Genomic DNA, 15,305 nt, shown 5'->3' with positions numbered 1-15,305 from the left:
AATGAGATCCTAATGCCGATATATCTCTCCCTGATAGGAAGCAGCAGCCTGTGACACTTGAGAGCCTCAGACCACTGACCTAAACCCTATATTGTATGCTGGCTTCTTCCCTGCAGGTTCCAAATCAGAACCTGGGGCAAGAACAATCAGATTCAGAACCTGGGACAGAAACAATCAGATTCAGAACCTGGGACAGGAACAATCAGATTCAGAACCTGGGACAGGAGCAATCAGATTCAGAACCTGGGACAGGAACAATCAGATTCAGAACCTGGGACAGGAGCAATCAGATTCAGAACCTGGGACAGGTACAAACAGATTCAGAACCTGGGACAGGAGCAATCAGATTCAGAACCTGGGACAGGAGCAATCAGATTCAGAACCTGGGACAGGAACAATCAGATTCAGAACCTGGGACAGGAGCAATCAGATTCAGAACCTGGGACAGGAACAATCAGATTCAGAACCTGGGACAGGAACAATCAGATTCAGAACCTGGGACAGGAGCAATCAGATTCAGAACCTGGGACAGGAACAATCAGATTCAGAACCTGGGACAGGAGCAATCAGATTCAGAACCTGGGACAGGAGCAATCAGATTCAGAACCTGGGACAGGATCAATCAGATTCAGAACCTGGGACAGGAACAATAAGCTTCAGAACCTGGGACAGGAACAATCAGATTCAGAACCTGGGACAGGAACAATACGCTTCAGAACCTGGGACAGGAGCAATCAGATTCAGAACCTGGGACAGGAGCAATCAGATTCAGAACCTGGGACAGGAACAATCAGATTCAGAACCTGGGACAGGAGCAATCAGATTCAGAACCTGGGACAGGAACAATCAGATTCAGAACCTGGGACAGGAACAATAAGCTTCAGAACCTGGGACAGAAACAATCAGATTCAGAACCTGGGACAGGAACAATAAGCTTCAGAACCTGGGACAGGAGCAATCAGATTCAGAACCTGGGACAGGAACAATCAGATTCAGAACCTGGGACAAGAACAATCAGATTCAGAACCTGGGACAGGAACAAAATAATTCAGTTTCTGGTACAGGAACAAAATAATTCAGTTTCTGGTACAGGAACACTTGGACAACTGCAATCACATTCAGCACCTAGACAGGAGCAAGAGGAACTGACACTTGGGGCAGCAGCAATCAGGATTTAGCACCTAGTACAGGAACAATCAGATTCAGCACCTGGGACAGCAGCTATCCCTTTCAGCATCTGGAATAGGAACAATGGTAATCAGCACCTGGGACAGGAATAATCAGATTCAGCACTTGGGACAGTAATAATCACATTCAGCACCTGGGACAGAAATATTAATTTTCAGCACCTGGGATAGCAGCTATCCCATTCAGCACCTGGGGCAGTAGCAATCAGAGTTAGGAATTGGGATAGCAGTAATAGAACTAAGATTCCAGTACAGGAACAATAGGATTCAGTACCTGGGATAGCAGCAATTACATTCAGCACCTGGACAGCAGCAATAGGAACTGACACCTGGGGCAGTAGCAATCAGATTTAGGAATTGGGACTGCAAAAATAGAATTCAGTACCTGGGACAAGAACAATAAGATTCAGCACCTAGGACAGGAACAATACGACACAGCACCTGGGACAGCAGCAATCAGATCCAGCACCTGAGGCAGGAACAATTCAGAAACAATACCTGGGACAGAGTCATCTATCCATAGTATCCAAGACTAGAGCAGACTCAAGAACAATTCCTTTTTTCTAGTACTGCCATTCCAAGCAGCCTTCTTTATGGATGTCAAAGCAGCTCCCAACGGTGTGGCCACCATAGAGGACAGGATCCTTAGAATCACTGGCTACTATGGCTATTACCCGGGTTACTCCAGTCAGAAACGTAAGATTCACTGCAACATTTGCAGGATTATTATATTATTTGTTTATCTGAAACTATATTTAAGCATGAAATACATAAAGTAGGCAGTGCAGGTATAAATGAATATATTGTGTGCAGAGAATGAAGCATGCTTCTTCCATTCAGGAGGTGTGAAAATTCTTCAGGCATGACTACTATTATCTGTATTTTGGTCTTGCAAACCATCACATTCCTAGACTAAGTTAATTGCATGCTCTTGCTACTCTGTTTATTAAAATGAATTTCTAGAAACATAGTAGCAACAGAAATAGAAATGAGCTGAAAAGAAACAAGGATGATATAGATAATGGGGAGAGCTGCATTCCTCTTGGGGGAGGTCACACTCTCCTATCATGCTCTTTATCCAAAATATTAAAATGCTGTTGTATTTCGGCACACAAGGATCCACATTCTAAAACAGTGGAAACAAATGCAAATTAGAGGGTGGGAAATAATTGTGCCCACAGCTTGATAACATTATGAGAGCCTACCTTAGAAAAAAAAATACATGGTGATGTCAGCTTTTTTAAATCTCTGCTTAATAACCATAATTAATTATAGCTTTTACCTGGGAAATAAAACTTTTAACTGCCCTTTATTCAAATATTTTATACGTTGATAATAATAACATTATTATTATTATTATTATTATTATTATTTGATTTTGCATGACTTTTTATAACTTAGGTGTTTATTTAGGATTTTTGTACTTTTGTATCAGTCATACAATATATCTCATCTAAACTTTTTTTTTGTTTAATACATATGGCTCATTGGCTTTATCCAAATTAAAAGTATTTTTTTGTGTGTCTGTTGTTCAGCTAACTGCATCAGAATTTCAGAATGTAAATGAAAACTTTCTACCCGGTGCTGTCTTATTTCTACATATTTTTGTGTGTGTTTTTTCTTTTCTTTTTTTTTAAGCCCAAGAGCTTCATGCACTCTTCTTGCTAAAGTGTGCCAATTATGCAGGACAAATAATTTGTTACTCAGTAAGTACTACTTAAGAGCAGTCAGTGATAATGGGCCAGATCCACATACATTTAGTTCCGCGCAGCGTATCAGAGATACGCTACGCCATCGTACCTTACCTGGCGCATTTTCAAATCCTCAGCGATTTTGCGCCGTAAGTTACGGCGGCGTAGTGTATTTCTGGCAGCGGATTTCAAATTAGGCAGGTTGGGGGCGGGTTTCATTTAAATGAAGCGCGTCCCTGCCCCGAATGAAATGCGCATGCGTCGTCCAGAAATTTCCCGCCGTGCTTTGCGCGAAATGACGTTGCAAATGACGTTGCAACGGGTTTCATTTAAATGAAGCGCATCCCTGGCCCGAATGAAATGCCCATGCGTCGTCCAGAAATTTCCCACCGTGCTTTGCGCAAAATGACGTTGCAACGACATCATTTTTTGAACTTAGACGTGAGTTACGTCCATCCCTATTCACGGACGACTTACGCAAAAAAAAATAATTCAAATTTAGACGCAAAATACCAGCTTTAACTATACGCCGGAAAAAGCCGACTACAGACGAGGTTAGAAAATGCGACGGCCGCGCGTACGTTCGTGGATCTTCATAAATCGCTAATTTGCATACCCAACGCGGAACACGCCACCCAGCGGACGTCGAAGTATTGCATCTTAGATCCGAAGGCGTACGAAGACGTACACCTGTCGGATCTAACCCAGAAGCCGTCGTATCTTGTTTTGAGGATTCAAAACAACGATACGTCGAGGGAAATTTGAAAGTACACCGGCGTATCAGTCTTTGGATCTGGCCCACTGTGTTAACATTACACTGGTATAAGGTGCTTTGTAGGTGACATTTTTACCTTTATTTTTGTGTGTGTATGTGGGGGGGAGTGTATTATATAAAGTTATCTCAACTCCTAACATTTTCATATGTTTTGCAAACAGTAAATTGTAAACTTCCTGGAATGCTGGACACATTTTTCTTAGTGACCAAAAGTGAGATCTGCTTTTTTTGAGGTCCAGTGATGACTTTTATGGTAATAGTGATTTATATTTTGGCTTCCAGAGAATTGGCAAACATGTTTCAGAATTCTAGAACAATGGTACAGTGATTGCATTCTCAGGGATTAAATTCCCTCATCCGGTACATTTTAAGGAAACCTATCATGAAAGAAGTATGTAGGCAGTCATTACTGAGATTCTTCTGAAACTGCTAGTTACATTGGGCCAGATTCTCGTACATCCGCGTAAAATTGTGCGGGCGTAACGTATCTGATTTACGTTACGCCTCCTCAACTTTCACGGGCAAGTGCTGTATTCTCAAAGCACTTGCTCCGTAAGCGTAGCGTAGGGTAAGTCGGCCGGCGTAAGCCCGCCTAATTCAAATTTGGATCAGGGGGGCGTGTTTTATGTAAATTTACTGTGACCCGTGATTGACGTTTTTCCCGAACGGCGCATGCGCCGTCCGTGGAATTTCCCAGTGTGCATTGCTCCAAAGTACGCCGCAAGGACGTCATTGGTTTCGACGTGAACGTAAATGACGTCCAGCCCCATTCACGGACAACTTATGCAAATGATGTAACCTTTTCAAATTTCGACATGGGAACGACGGCCATACTTAACATTGTTACGCCGCACTTACGCCACCATATAGCAGGGGCAACGCCGGGAAAAGCCTAACGTAAACATCGTAACTTTACTGCGTCGGCCGGGCGTACGTTCGGGAATTCGCGTATCTACCTAATTTGCATACTCAACGCAGAATTCGACGGAAGCACCACCTAGCGGCCAGCGTAAATATGCATTTACGATACGACGGTGTAACACAGTTACGCCTGTCGGATCTAAGCGAAATCTTTGCTTAACTGATTCTAAGAATCAGGCGCATAGATACGTCCGCGCAACTTAGAGATACGACGGCGTATCTGGAGATACGCCGTCGTATCTCGTTTAAGAATTTGGCCCCCTGTTTCTTAAAAGAAAAAAAACTGAGAGCCATTCACTTCAACCCATATGTGTGTGATTGTTATTCTCTAACAATTCCCTTAGCCCTGTATAGTTACAATGTTTGCCTGGCTGTCATGCTGATCATCACTTTCTTAGTCACTGACCCGAAATATGTATGCGATGAGTAAAATGAAAAGTATTTCTATTATGCTTGTTTCATCTTGGTGGTTCAGAAAGTGCTAAAGTCAAACAATGAGCATGACAGCCAAACAGATAGCATATTTAGTAGATATGAAATGTCACTTATGTATTTTGCTCTTCCATTCACGATCATAAAACAGTGCCCTTTACACCAGCATAAGGCAATAAATAGCATACATTCTGGGAAACTTACACAGCATATATAGTATCCCTAGTCTAATGGCGCATACACACGATCATTTTTCGGCATGAAAAAAAAAAATGTTTTTCGGCATGTAGAAAAAACAATGTTTTTCCAACTTCATCATTAAAACGACGTTGCCCACACACCATAGTTTTAAAAAAATGCTCTAGCAAAGCGCGGTGACGTATAACACGTACGACTGCACTATAAAGGGGAAGTTCCATGCGGATTACGCCACCCTTGGGGCTGCTTTAGCTGATTCCGTGTTAGTAAAAGACGATTCGCGCTTTTCTGTCTGTTACAGCTTGATGAATGTGCTTACTCCATTACGAATGGTAGTTTTACCAGAACGAGCGCTCCCGTCCAGGGCCGTCTTAATAGCATCATGGACCCCTGGGCAAGTAATGCTCAGGGGCCCCTACAATGGAAACAGTGCAGTTAAACAGACATCATGTAGGTAGGAGGCAGACAAGCGGAGCTTCCCCTTTTGGGTGGAGCTCCGCATTAACTACATGAACAATCATTCTGTACAGCAAAGTAACAGTGGGAAAATAACATAGGGCCCCCTCCAATTTTGGGGCAGCGTGGGCTCAAGAACCAGCTGCTTTGGTGAAAGTGCAGGGGGCCCCCATGCAGCTGGGGCCCCTGGGCAGTGCCCAGGTGTGCCCTATCATTAAGACAGCCCTGCTCCCATCTCATAACTTGCTTGTGAGCATGCGTGGGTTTTTAAGGTCGTTTTAGCCCACACGCGATAATTTTTTACAACCCGAAAAACGACATTGTTTAAAACGTCGTTAAAAAATGCAGCATGTTCGAAAAAAAAATTGTCGTTTTTCAGAACCTGAAAAATGATGTGAAGCCCACACACGATAATTTTAAATGACATTTTTTAAAAACAACGTTTTTTCATGCCGAAAAATGATCGTGTGTACGCGGCATAAGAAGTGACAGATCACATAGATTTGTGGCAAACTCTTCGTTATGGAGCACTCACTGTTTTGCTAACTGAAATAAAACTCCTATACCCAACTGTGCAAGGTGTTGAAGTTTATTTAATGAATGTTTTCTGGTTAAATGCCAATTCCCATAATTATATTTGTGGCTCAGATGATAATTGTGTTTTAAAATGATTGCTATTAATGTGCAAAGCATAAATAATTTCCAGAGCACAGTTCAAAAGAAAAGAATGCAGATTCACACTTTGATTACTTAATGATTATCAAGGATAGAATGAACAGTTTTAATTAATTTGCTGTTTAATCATAGATTTGCATGAGTGTTGGAAAATAGTTCAGGCTGGCACATTTAGCAGTTATGAAAATCTGCCATGTAATACTGGGTATCACTGTACTTTTGTGGCTCACGAGCCTTTATGTAAAACAGGAGACATGTGTTTTGTTCCCAGGCATCTGTCATCCATTTTTATGGCATACTGCCATTTGCAAAGTCAGAGGTGGCACTGAGTTATGGCTTCCTTCCAGTATATGTAACCCTTCATAGAAATAGTGTGCTATTCATTAAACTGAGTCTTGAGAACAGTGATTGACACAATCTAGTGCTCCAGCTGTGCTGTCAGAGCTCCTGTAGAACTCTGAGACAGCAAACGCAGACACAGGCAACTTGCTGTATGCCAGTTGTTGAGAAACTAGAAGTTTCAGCAGATGTCAGAGCATGCTAGGACTATTAGTACTGCAACAACAGGAACAAAAGAGTTTAGTGAAGCTTAAAGCAGAATCCAGAAGTTCAGCAACATCTGGTGGCAATTAAGATTAAGTCATTTATTTTATGAATAGCCAATAAAAAAACAGTATGAAATATTTATGACAAATTAATTTTTAACTGCCTTTTCATCAACCCTTTACTATTCCTCCTTTCAATCCATGAATTTTTGGGCATTAAATTATTTCTGCTATTTTTGTTAAAAAGAACTAATTATACAGTAGTGCAACAAAAAAGATTCGAATTTCTTGTTAAAAAAAGCTTTTAATATTGTAAATTTAAAAACAGTATCAATCTATTTAAAAGTTTTTTTTTTTAATTCTATTTATTGAGTTTTCAAAAATAACTTAGAAAAAATATCAATACAAAGCTACAAGCAAAGTCCATTTACAAAAGACAAGGGGGCAGATCCACAAAGATCTGCCCCGGCGTAGTGTATCTCAAGCGGCGTAACGGCGCGGAATTCAAATCGGCGATTAGGGGGCATATTTCATTTAAATGAAGCGCGTCCCCGCGTCGAATGAACTGCACATGTGCCGTCCCTTAATTTCCCACCGTGCATTGCGCTAAATGACGTCGCAAGGACGTCATATTTTTTAACATAGATGTGAATTACGTCCATCCCGATTCACGGAAGACTTACGCAAAAATAAATAAATAAATAAATCAACGCGGGAACGACGGCCATACTTAACATGGCAAGTCTAACTATAAGCCGCAAAACAGCAGCTTTAACTATATGCCGGAAAAAGCCGACTAGAGACGACGTAGGAGAATGCGACGGCCGCGCGTACGTTCGTGGATCGGCGGAAATAGCTCATTTGCATACTCGACGCGGAAAACGACGAGAACTCCACCCAGCGGACGCCGAAGTATTGCATCTAAGATCCGAAGGCGTACGAAGCCATACGCCTGTCGGATCTAACCCAGATGCCGTCGTATCTTGGTTTGAGGATTCAATTCCTGTTGTTTTTACCTTCCTGTGCATGAACCAGGTACTGGTGCCAATTTGGGTTATGTATGAAAGTTCTTGTTCAGCATTCCCATGGGTGATATGCTCTCCCCTTTTCTGTGAATTGTGGTCCTGCATTGTCACCATGTCATGAAAAATTTTGAGTGATGTTTACAAGTGGCCATTTTAACACAATTGTGCAAGTATGGTCCACTGTTATCAACATTACAAAATTTGACCTGAGAAATGCTATGCAGCCATCACTGAAGTTCACGTACTGTAGACAGCTTTAGCCAACTATGTCATTCAGTTAGGGTTTACATTTATTATAATTATTGGGGTGAAAAGAATTATCTCCATCCCACACCAACATCTGCACTCAGAAAGCTCAGAATGTGATATTGGGAGTAAATGACCCAAACTAAATTAGTAACAATGTGTCTGTGAAAGTTATTTTAAAAGGACTGCAACTATAACATTATAAAACAATGTAGCCACAAATTTTTATTCAACTTCATCATTAAAAATGACGTTGCCCACACACTATCGTTTAAAAAAAATTATGAACAAAGCGCGGTGACGTACAACACGTACGACGGTACTCTAAAGGGGAAGTTCTAATCGCCTTTGGGCTGCTTTCAGCTGATTCCTTGTTAGTAAAAGACGATTCACGCTTTTTTGCCTGTTACAGCGTGATGAATGTGCTTACTCCATTATGAACGGTAGTTTTACCAGAACGAGTGCTCCCATCTTACAACTTGCTATTGAGCATGCGCGGGTTTAAAACGTCGTTTTAGCCCACACACGATAATTTTTTACAACCCGAAAAACGAAATTTTTTAAAACAACGTTAAAAAATGCAGCTTGTTCGAAAAAAATTGTTGTCGTTTTTCAGAAACTAAAAAAAACGATGTGCAGCCATCACTCCCACAGCCCAGTGTGAACCTGGGCTTAGTGCAATTTTTTTTATTCTCTGCTGTTGTCTCAGTGGACACAGATTTCAAACTAGTAACACAAAAGGAAAGTATTCTATTAAATTATATTTAGGGTGTACATCGTAAAAACACATTGTTTGTGATTATTTTGTGTAGCACTGCTTGTAGCAAGTTTAAGCTGTCCAGTCAATTCAATAAAACACTGAATTGCTCATGCATGCTGTGTAATGTAATATATATATATATTGGAGGAGGGAGGGAGACTCAAAATTCTACAGTTATTACCAGAACTGGAATAGGGGAGAAATCTTCCAATAGGGACCCCTGTCATGCCTTGTACACACGACCATTTTTCTTGGCAGGAAAAAAAACTAAGTTTTTCCTGACGTGATTGCTCTCCAGCCTGTCTTGCATACACACATTCATGCAAAAAAACATTCAACCAAAGCGCGGTGACGTACAACACGTACAACAGAACTATAAAGGGGACGTTCCTTTCAAATGGCACAACCCTTTGGGCTGCTTTTGGGCTGCATACTTGATTCTGAGCTTGCACGTTTTTTCCCCCCCGGAAAAGCATACACATGAGCGTTTTTTGCGACGAGAAAAAGACTGACGGGAAACACGACGAGAAAAAAGAGAGCTGGTTTTAATTTTTTTGCAGGAATTTTTTTTGTCGAGAAAACTGCTAGGGAAAATACAGACGACCGGTTTTCCCGTCCAATATAAAAAATGAGCAGTTTTCTCGTCGTGAAAACCGGTCGTGTGTACTAGTCATTACACTGACAACTTTTTAGGAGGGTAAGAGGGCACTCTTTTCACTGGGCAGATTTTCTGTTTGCCGAGGGAAATCTCCCCAATTTATTGCAATTTTAACTATTACCTCTGTGATCCTAAGCTAACAAAAAGTTTGGGCTTTTTTCATAGCTTAAATTCATACAGCGGATAAAATAAGAATTGAACATGTCTCAATTTTTTCTAGGTAGATATATAGATCCTATTAACATGAAATGTTCACCACATGTCAGTAACAACCCACACAATCCATACATACAAAGAAACCAAACAAAGAAACAAATAAATTCAAAAACTAAGTTATGTGTAACAAAATGGAATGACACAGGGATGCTAACTGAATATTATTTAATACTTCGTACAAAATCCTTTGTTGGTAATGATAGCTTCAAGATGCCTCTTGTATGGAGAAACTAATTGCTCAGGTGTGATTTTGGCCCGTTCATTCATACAAACAGTCTTGAAATCTTGAGGGTTCCGTGGGCCTCTTCTATGAACATTGATCTTTAGTTCTTTCCATAGATTTTCTATTGGATTCAAGTCAGGTGATTGGCTGGTCCAGCTTTATTTTCTTTCTTTAAAACCAATTGAGAGCTTTGTGTTTGGGATCATTATCTTGCTGAAATGTCTACCCTTGTTTCATCTTCATCATCCTGGTAGATGGCAGCAGATTTTTTATCAAGAATGTTTTGGTTCATTTTTCTGTTCATCCTTCCTTCAACGACAATAAGTTTGCCAGTACTGTATGCTGAAAAACAGCCCCACAGCATGATGTTCCCACCTCCAAGCTTCACTGTTGGTATGGAGGTGTTTCTGGGGTGATGTGCAGTGCCATTTAACCTCCAAACATGGTGTGTATTATGGCACCCAAAGAGTTAATATCTGGTCTCATCTGACCAGACTGTATTCTCCCAGTATTTCACAGGTTTTTCTAAATGTTGTGCAGCAAACTTTAAACGAGCTTCAACATGCGTTTTCTTCAACAATGGAGTCTTTCATGGTGAGCGTGCATACAGGCCGTTGCGGTTGAGTGCATTAATTACAGTTTTGTTTGAAACAATTGTACCTGCTCATTCCAGGTCTTTCTGAAACTCTCCACAAGTGGTCCTTGGCTCTTGGACAACTGTTCTGATAATTCTTTTCACTCCTCTGTCAGAAATCTTGTGAGGGGCACCTGGTCGTGGCCGGGTTTATGGTGAAATGTTATTCTTTTCACTTACGGATTATGGCCCCAACAGTGCTCAATGGAAAATTCAGAAGTTTAGAAATCCTTCTGTAACCAATGCCATCAGTATGTTTTTCAACAATAAGTTTGCGAAGGTCTTGAGAGAGCTCTTTGCATTTACCCATCATGAGATGTTTCTTGTGTGACACCTTGGTAATGAGACACTTTTTTATAGGCCATCAGTTGAGACTGAACCAGCTCATTTTAATTTGCACTGACAAGGGACAGGATTGCTTTCTAATTACTGATAGATTCAGCTTTCCATACATTTTGCACCTCTCTTTATTTGTTTGTTCAATACTTTTTCCCTGTGTCATTCCATTTAATGTATTACACATAACTTAATTATTTCTGAACTTATTTGTTTTGGTTTCTTTGTCTGTATGGATGGAATGGGTTGTTACTGACATGTGGTGAACATTTCATGTCAATAGCAATTTTAGAAATATATTTACCTAGAAAAATTGGGACGTGTTCAATATATAATTTAATCCACTGTATTTGCATAGGTAATTTCTTACCTTTAAACAATATGTTCCTGTTTTTCAATGCAGTTATCCACCCACTAAATCATATCTTGCCCCCTGCATATTAAAGGGCACTCCATCTTTATGCCCATATCAAAATACCAATGGCCTGTATCCTTGCTATTCCCCACCTGGCTACTGGTCTAGTAACAACCATTTGTGGTTAATTTTCATTTAATTACATTATTCGCACTATAGTGGGAGGACCTGGATGTCTAATGCCCTGTACACACGATCGGTCCATCCGATGAAAACAGACTGATGGATTTTTTCATCAGTTATCCGATGAAGTTGACTGATGATCAGTCATGCCTACACACCATTGGTTAAAAAAACGATCGTGTCAGAACGCAGTCATGTAAACCACGTACGACGGCACTATAAAGGGGAAGTTCAAATCCAATGGCGCCACCCTTGGGGCTGCTTTAGCTGATTTAGTGTTAGTAAAAGATGATTCGCGCTTTTCTGTCTGTTACAGCGTGATGATTGTGCTAGCTCCATAACGAACGCAAGTTTTACCAGAACGAGCGCTCCCGTCCCCTAATTTAGTCTGAGCATGCGTGGATTTTTAACCGATGGACGTGCCTACAGACGATCGTTTTTTTCCTATCAGTTAGTTAACCATTAGATCATTTTAAAACAAGTTCCTAGTTTTTTAACCTATGGATAAAAAACTAATGCAGCCCACACACGATCGGTTAGTCTGATGAAAATGGTCCATCAGACCGTTTTTATCAGACAAACCGATTGTGTGTATGCGGCATTAGACTCCCGTTCTGACTTGCCCATTTAATTTGATTGACAGACCAGGAAATTTCTAGTCTGCCCTACCATTACCTCCCCGCCCCACTGACAGTCCCGTCTATTGAGAGCTAAAATTCCCAATGCATGATGGAAATTGTAGTTTTTTCAAGCACTGCTGCACAGTGAGTGGAAATGATGACACTGCTTGTTTGATTTTTCCTCCCCCAGGTATTACAGAGCTGCATGAATGAAAAGGACAATATCATTGACATAAGGAAGGCACTATCCTGGAAAACTAGGGACTGAAAAAACACTCACATTTGTAATGTCACAAGTAGCAGGAAATTATGGTCCAAACCAGGGCCGTCTTTAATGTTGATTGGACCCTGGGCAAAAAAATTCTTAATTTAAACTGGGATAGTTGACAATTATGAGGCAGCTGCTTTGGGCCCCACAACAATGACAGGGTCCAGGGCAGTTGCCCCTTTTGCCATGCCTTAAAGATGGCCCTGGTCCAAACTCATAGCAAATAAGCTTTAAAAAACACACCATTTTGTACTACAAATCAGAAACATGAGATCATAATGCAATATATAAATTGCTGCATTGTTCTTCAGATAGAAACACAGAAAACTTTAACAGACAAATATTTGAGATCAATAACACTGAGAATGAATGGTGTACTGAAATCTATTATAATGCTGACTACAGCCATACTGCAACACTGTACATGAGGCTATTATTTATGATAGTATCCCTTTAAATCTTATAATAATGGGTTTTATAGCTGAAAGGGAATACTGGATACAGAAGTACAATCGATAAACTGTCAAAGCAGAACTATGGTTTCCAGCTGACACAAATGAATCACTGGAAGCTATGCAAATAATTATTCTCTAAATGATATTACACATATATTGGACAAAGGCTGCCAATGTGGGGCTGGCACTTAGAAGCACTCCTGGTATATGAAAAGCACTATTCTACAAATGAATATTACTAAAGCTAATGGTTAAGTAGTGTTACATAACTGACAATGTAATTGACTAGAAATATTGGCAGGTTCGGAATGAGGGTAGCCTGAGTGAATATTTCTATTTCTTTAAACAAGATTGGATTAAGGTTAGACTACACAGAGGAGCTGACAGCAGTCAACAAAATTTACGATTATTAAAGTGTAGGGTAAATTTATCAGATTTACAGTCTGCATGTAAATGACACTAATGCCGCGTACACACGATAATTTTTCGGCATGAAAAAAACGTTGAACATGCTGCATTTTTTAACGACGTTATAAGCAATGTCGTTTTTCGGTTTGTAAAAAATGATCGTGTGTAGGGCCGGCCCTATGATGGGACCGGGTGGTACCATGGGTACCAGGCAGCACTTTTAGGGGGCCCGCATTCTGCCACCCGCCAGACAGCCCACTCCTCTGCCTGTGAGGACACTCACAGCCGGAGGGGAGCAGTCTGCGAGTGAGAAAGGCAGGCGCCGCTCCCTCTGAGGAACCTGTTGTGCCGAGAATGGTTGCCCGTCGGAATCTGTTCCCCTAGCTCTCGGCTCCGATCGGAACTCTGCCTCTCCAGCCCTCTGCATTGCCGCTCCCTCCTACTCTACCCACAAATTCTTATGATCCTAATACCGCCCCGTCCCGGTGTGTGTCCCCGATACAATGTAATTACTCATTATGGCAGATTGGATAGCAGCATTTGCCCCCGGGAGACAGCCTGTGTACAGGATATATCTATGCCTATGCCTATGTGGTTCGGATGACTTTGACTATTTTCCTCTCTTGTCTGTCCTAAGAAGCCTCATGGTGAAACGCGTAGACGCACAGGGGACATTTATAGGCAACATACATACCTGACATCTTGTATGGTTTTCTTTTTAATGTTATTTTATGTAACTACTTTGTAATAAAATGATATATTTTTTGTTATTCCTGTCTGTGTTGCCTATAAAGTCCGACCATTGGTTGCTTTCCTTAAGCAATTTTGCCTTTATCACATGAATAGAGCCATGACAGGTCCTCTTTATACATGTATAGAGCCATGACATGATTTTTTTTGGGGGGGGGGGCAGCATTTCATTCTTGGTCCCAGACAGCACAATGTCTTGGGCCGGCACTGATCGTGTGTGAGCTAAAACGACGTTAAAAACCTGCGCATGCTCAGAAGAAAGTTATGAGACGGGAGAGCTCGTTCTGGTAAAACTACCATTCATAATGGAGTAAGCACATTCATCACGCTGTAACAGACAAAAAAGCGAGAATTTTACTAACACGGAATCAGCTAAAGCAGCCCCAAGGGTGGCGTCATCCGCATGGAACTTCCCCTTTATAGTGTCATCGTACGTGTTGTACGTCACCGCGCTTTGCTAGAGCATTTTTTAAAAAAGATGGTGTGTGGGCAACGTCGTTTTAATGATGAAGTTGGAAAGAAAGAAACGTTGTTTTTTCTACATGCTGAAAAACATATTTTTTTTGTTCCTGAAAAATGATCGTGTGTACGCGGCATAAGACCTGATATGTACAGGGGACCCTCATCTTTAGCCCCAGGAGCCCTGATCAGCACATTTCAAGTAAGGACTTTAAAATGTCACCTTGTGTTTCAGATGTACTGATTTGTTGCTCTGCTACAAGAGCCCAAAGCTGTTATATTGACTGAGTGCGGGAACATACATTTGTGATCAATTTCAGACCAGGGCCGATATGTCAATCAGCCTGAAAAATGCACATAGAGGTTAAAGTGTTTAGGTCAGTAAATCACTGAATGGGCCCCTTGGTGGGTTTGTGAAAATAATTGTCCGTCACAGGAGAACCTGTCCTGGGGATGTGTAATAAATCAGTGTCCTCCTTCTAAACTACTTTTTTCTATTTTTAATGTTTCGCCAGACCACGACTGGGACTAATAGACAGGAACCAAAGCCCAAGAGAGGTAGAAATAAAGATCCAATCAGTGTCAGGGCAACATGAATGAGAATACAGCAGAACTAAGCTATCTCAATCAACCTGAATTTTTTTTAAATTCTTATGCTCCTAGCCTTAGTAGACACTGTATATCAGCGACGGGCGGTCCATAAAGGGCACAGGGGCGCCGCCTCCTAAACTCCATGTGCCGCCCCTAATCTCCATGCATAGATTTCTACAAGGTCTTTTTTAAACATATGATTAAAGCCTGAGGCTCTAATTGGCTTCAAATGGTTGGG

General features: G+C 41.1%; 1 protein-coding gene across 2 annotated transcripts in view; it reads left to right on the top strand.

The window, feature by feature from the left end:
- The first annotated feature begins 1,759 nt into the window (after window positions 1-1,759).
- SLC35F4 (solute carrier family 35 member F4) overlaps window positions 1,760-15,305 on the top strand; it is a 315,757-nt gene continuing 302,211 nt past the window's right edge. For both annotated transcript variants that reach the window (XM_040332988.1, XM_040332985.1), the window contains exon 1: window positions 1,760-1,883. In XM_040332988.1, coding sequence (XP_040188922.1) covers window positions 1,781-1,883 — 103 coding nt within the window. In that variant the 5' untranslated portion in view covers window positions 1,760-1,780. The remainder of the gene's footprint in view (window positions 1,884-15,305) is intronic.

The sequence above is a fragment of the Rana temporaria genome, chromosome 13 (assembly GCF_905171775.1).
Source record: "Rana temporaria chromosome 13, aRanTem1.1, whole genome shotgun sequence".
Lineage (NCBI taxonomy): Eukaryota > Metazoa > Chordata > Amphibia > Anura > Ranidae > Rana > Rana temporaria.
Note: the sequence above shows the minus strand (reverse complement) of the source record. Positions and strands in the feature narration are given on the sequence as shown.